General features: G+C 38.5%; 1 protein-coding gene across 1 annotated transcript; it reads left to right on the top strand.

Annotated features, from left to right (window-relative positions):
- Positions 1-1240: 1240 nt before the first annotated feature.
- Osi6 (DUF1676 domain-containing protein Osi6) lies at positions 1241-3070 on the top strand. The gene is made up of 3 exons (XM_072893736.1): positions 1241-1694; positions 1843-1945; positions 2106-3070. Exons 1-3 carry the CDS (start codon positions 1359-1361, stop codon positions 2489-2491), a joined length of 825 nt encoding a protein of 274 aa, XP_072749837.1. The 5' UTR covers positions 1241-1358; the 3' UTR covers positions 2492-3070.
- The last annotated feature ends 333 nt before the right edge of the window (positions 3071-3403 follow it).

The raw sequence follows: 3403 nt of genomic DNA, 5'->3' as shown, positions 1-3403 counted from the left end.
ATTATTGCCACGTGTTCTTTGCAACTGGTTCTTTAAATGTTAATTTATCTACGCTTTCTATCCAGTTGTAGTAACATTCGCTTAAAACGAATACACCGAACGATCCTTTCCCATCAAGTCTTTTATTGTCTTTCATTGAATATGATAATAAATACCAAAATGGAGAAAAAAATACACGTTGACATGTATTCAAAGTCGGTTAGTATTAAGGCTGGAATTTAAAATCGCTGAAACGCCGATTTCTCGAGAGTGTGTTTACATGAGATTTAACACATTCTTGAAATTCGGGTCCCATCCGTTTTTAGATTTTGCATACCGAAGTATGTAAAGTAATCAGGACAAGCGAAAATATTGTCAAATCCGACCAAAAATAAGTCTGTCTCACGGACATTAATAATTTATAGTTTTTTTTTTTTGTAACACCTGTGTAAGATTACATTAAACCAATTATATTATGTCATAAGATTTAAGGAACATATAAATAAATTATCTGTTTTATGAGAAGAAGAAAACTTTATTATCGAAAATATATAAAGTCAATCGTATCAGCTGCAATTTTCACTTATTCTAAAATAGAATTTCTCTGAGAAGTATTATTAAATTTATTATTATTAAAATCAAGTTATATTAAAGTGTTAAATTTAAGTGATAAATAAAGTGCAGTTCACACAGTTATAAATATGAAAATGGAAATATCGTATGGTTAATGTGCTTTATTCTATCATTTACAACCCAACCGCGTTACAACATTAGAGTTCTTTGAGATAGAAGTTTCTGTTTTATTACCCCACACATACTCGCATTTTTGGTCGGATATTCAAAGTGTATTCAATGAAAAATTGCATATCCTGTGCAATGCAAAGTTAGTCCCGTATGCTTAAGAAGTACGTTATTGAAAGAAAGCGTTTTTACTAGCGTTCAAGGCGTTGTCCCTCACAACTCCTATACACCCGGCCTCTATTTGCTCTGCCGTAGGTAGGTCGCAGGTCGCGTCGCGGTTGGCGGCGTGGTCGAACCTCGTCATAGGTATAGACCTATCGTCCATTGAACCAACACATCTATATACATTGGTTGTGTGCCGGTTAAATGGATACGCGACGCACGCGATGCTCACGCATTCACGCACGTCAAATGGACAGAAAAAAAGAGGCAGTGGGGCGGTCACAACGGTGGAGACGGTAGAGGAGGGGTCCGCCAAATATAAGCTAAAGAGATTGTCCGATGGACCACACGAAATTTCACTACGCACGGAACGGCTTTCGGAAAAGGGAGATTCTAAACGTAGATCCATCGAACGCGTCGTGCCGCGATCTAGTGCTCATCTTCATCCCGTTTTGTGGAATTTCTCGCACGCAGTCATGCAGATGCTGAAGAAGCTGTTGATTTTGACAACCGCGGTCGTCCTAACTGCCGGACAGAGCATCGACGAATGCCTCAAGCAAGACAGCATATCCTGCGTGCAGAAGACCCTCTACAGAACTGCTAAAGAATTCTTCGCCAAGGATAAACTTGAGCTTGTGAACGGAGTGAGCCTTGTGAAAAGTAATACCGATGACAGGAGTGCCAAATCCGGTAAGGGACTCGTGTACGATCAAGAAATTGACGCTGCCAACGATATCGTGGAGAGACAAAATACCCTCGAGAACTTTATTAGCGATGAAGCTGAACAGCTCCTGACCGGTCGCAGTCTTAGGGTAAATCAAGAATTATACTGAAATACACATAGTGAAATAAAATACGCTTACGACGATTAATTATTTCAAAAAATTTTACAGCTGTTTTACGTACAGTTATATTAACATATATATATAAATGTGGTTTAATTTCAATCAATTCTTTCAGATCAATCTCGCCCCCGCCTTCGAAAAAATGCGTGAATCGGCTCGTGCCATCAGCGAGTCTGTGCCACCAGAAATTCGTCAGGCCGTCGATGACGTTGTCGAAGGTAATGTCAGAATTAATAGACATTACGATTACTGATAATTTTGAAGACACGAGTCTTCACATTAATGTTTAATCGATGATAAAATTAATTTGCTATTATACATGTCTTACGCAACTATTTAAACAATTAATTAAATAATAAATCTCTTGTCTTATTTTAGGTCGAGGCAAGAAGAAAGGAATAAAAGCACTTATACCTCTTGTGATCGCCGCAAAAGTAAAGCTCGGTCTTTTAGCGACTCTCGCGTACTTTGCCCTCTCAATCATAGCGAAAAAGGCGATCTTCGCGTCCCTCATTTCCCTCGCCATTTCTGCCTTTATCGGTTTGAAGGCCCTCTGGGCGAAGAAAGGCAGCTACCACGATGTTACCTCTTACAATAGCGGTTGGAGCGGACCCGTTGCATCTGGTGGATGGTCTGGTCCTATCAGCGGTGGATGGTCAGCTCCCGTTGCGTCCGGTGGATGGGCCAACGGCGGATCTTCCGGTTGGGAAGATCCTCACGCTTACTCGCACAGCCAGGCGTACTCTGGATATCATCCTCATTAACGATAGTCGTTAATGTTTTCTTCTATATCTTTTCTTTTTTCTCTTCTTATTTTTCACCGAATAATGGACGACGAAAAGGGTGAGTTACCGACAAAGGTCGAGTGACTCAAGCTTCACTGTTGATCCTCCACTGTTCGCGATATTATGAAGATATTTATTTTTATTTATATCATTAAATAGTAAATAGGGTGTCTAACCCTTCCGCGCAATGTACATAAAGTTATATATTAATACTTGCTCGCATACGCGTTTGCGAATAGATCGAGCAAATGAAATGTGAAATCGCATTAAGCTGAGAAGCTAGTCGCAACACGTTCGATCGGCGGAGCCGTAAATCGCTAATTATGTCTTTGTGTTAATCATCGAGAGATATACAATGTTACATATTACCATTTTGCCATCACAACTTAGCGCGAGCTTCGATCACGATCACGATCTGTAGCAGAACTCACTTGAGAAGCAGTTGGTGAATCATGATTACATCTAGTCCAATACGATGTATATGCAACACAGTTACATTTTTACGAATCTGTATGTTTCGTAATATGCATGCTCATTAATATTAATTTATAAACAAGATTTTAATGTATCAATTATTGAGAAATCCTTTCTTTCCTATTTTTCCTACGCCGCGAAATACCATCTTGTAAACGTGACAGACATATGTTTTTTTTTTTTTACAGATTATAATAAATACATGTAGCAAAATATTTTCGTAACTAAATGATATATAATACGATAATCGTTAATCCTAAGAAGCAATCTAATGAGAGCTCTTTCATTTGATCAGTGAAAGTTTCAATAACTGATACATGAATGATTTGATCACTGATATTCCTCTAGTTTAAACAAGCACTTCTCGCGTATTATTCATTATGTTTTCATTCTTGATGTTGAATCCGCAAATCATTC

Source organism: Anoplolepis gracilipes, chromosome 1, assembly GCF_047496725.1.
Source record: "Anoplolepis gracilipes chromosome 1, ASM4749672v1, whole genome shotgun sequence".
Classification (NCBI taxonomy): Eukaryota; Metazoa; Arthropoda; class Insecta; order Hymenoptera; family Formicidae; genus Anoplolepis; species Anoplolepis gracilipes.
The sequence above is the reverse complement of the archived record's forward strand: the minus strand, read 5'-3'. Positions and strand labels throughout refer to the sequence as shown.

What these genes read in the sequence shown, in the direction of transcription:
- Osi6 (XM_072893736.1), top strand. Translation starts at nt 1,359, where the DNA reads ATGCAGATGCTGAAGAAGCTGTTGATTTTGACAACCGCGGTCGTCCTA. An exon ending in TGACCGGTCGCAGTCTTAGG is followed by an intron (nt 1,695 to 1,842) that starts GTAAATCAAGAA and finishes CAATTCTTTCAG; the next exon opens with ATCAATCTCGCCCCCGCCTT. An exon ending in CGTCGATGACGTTGTCGAAG is followed by an intron (nt 1,946 to 2,105) that starts GTAATGTCAGAA and finishes GTCTTATTTTAG; the next exon opens with GTCGAGGCAAGAAGAAAGGA.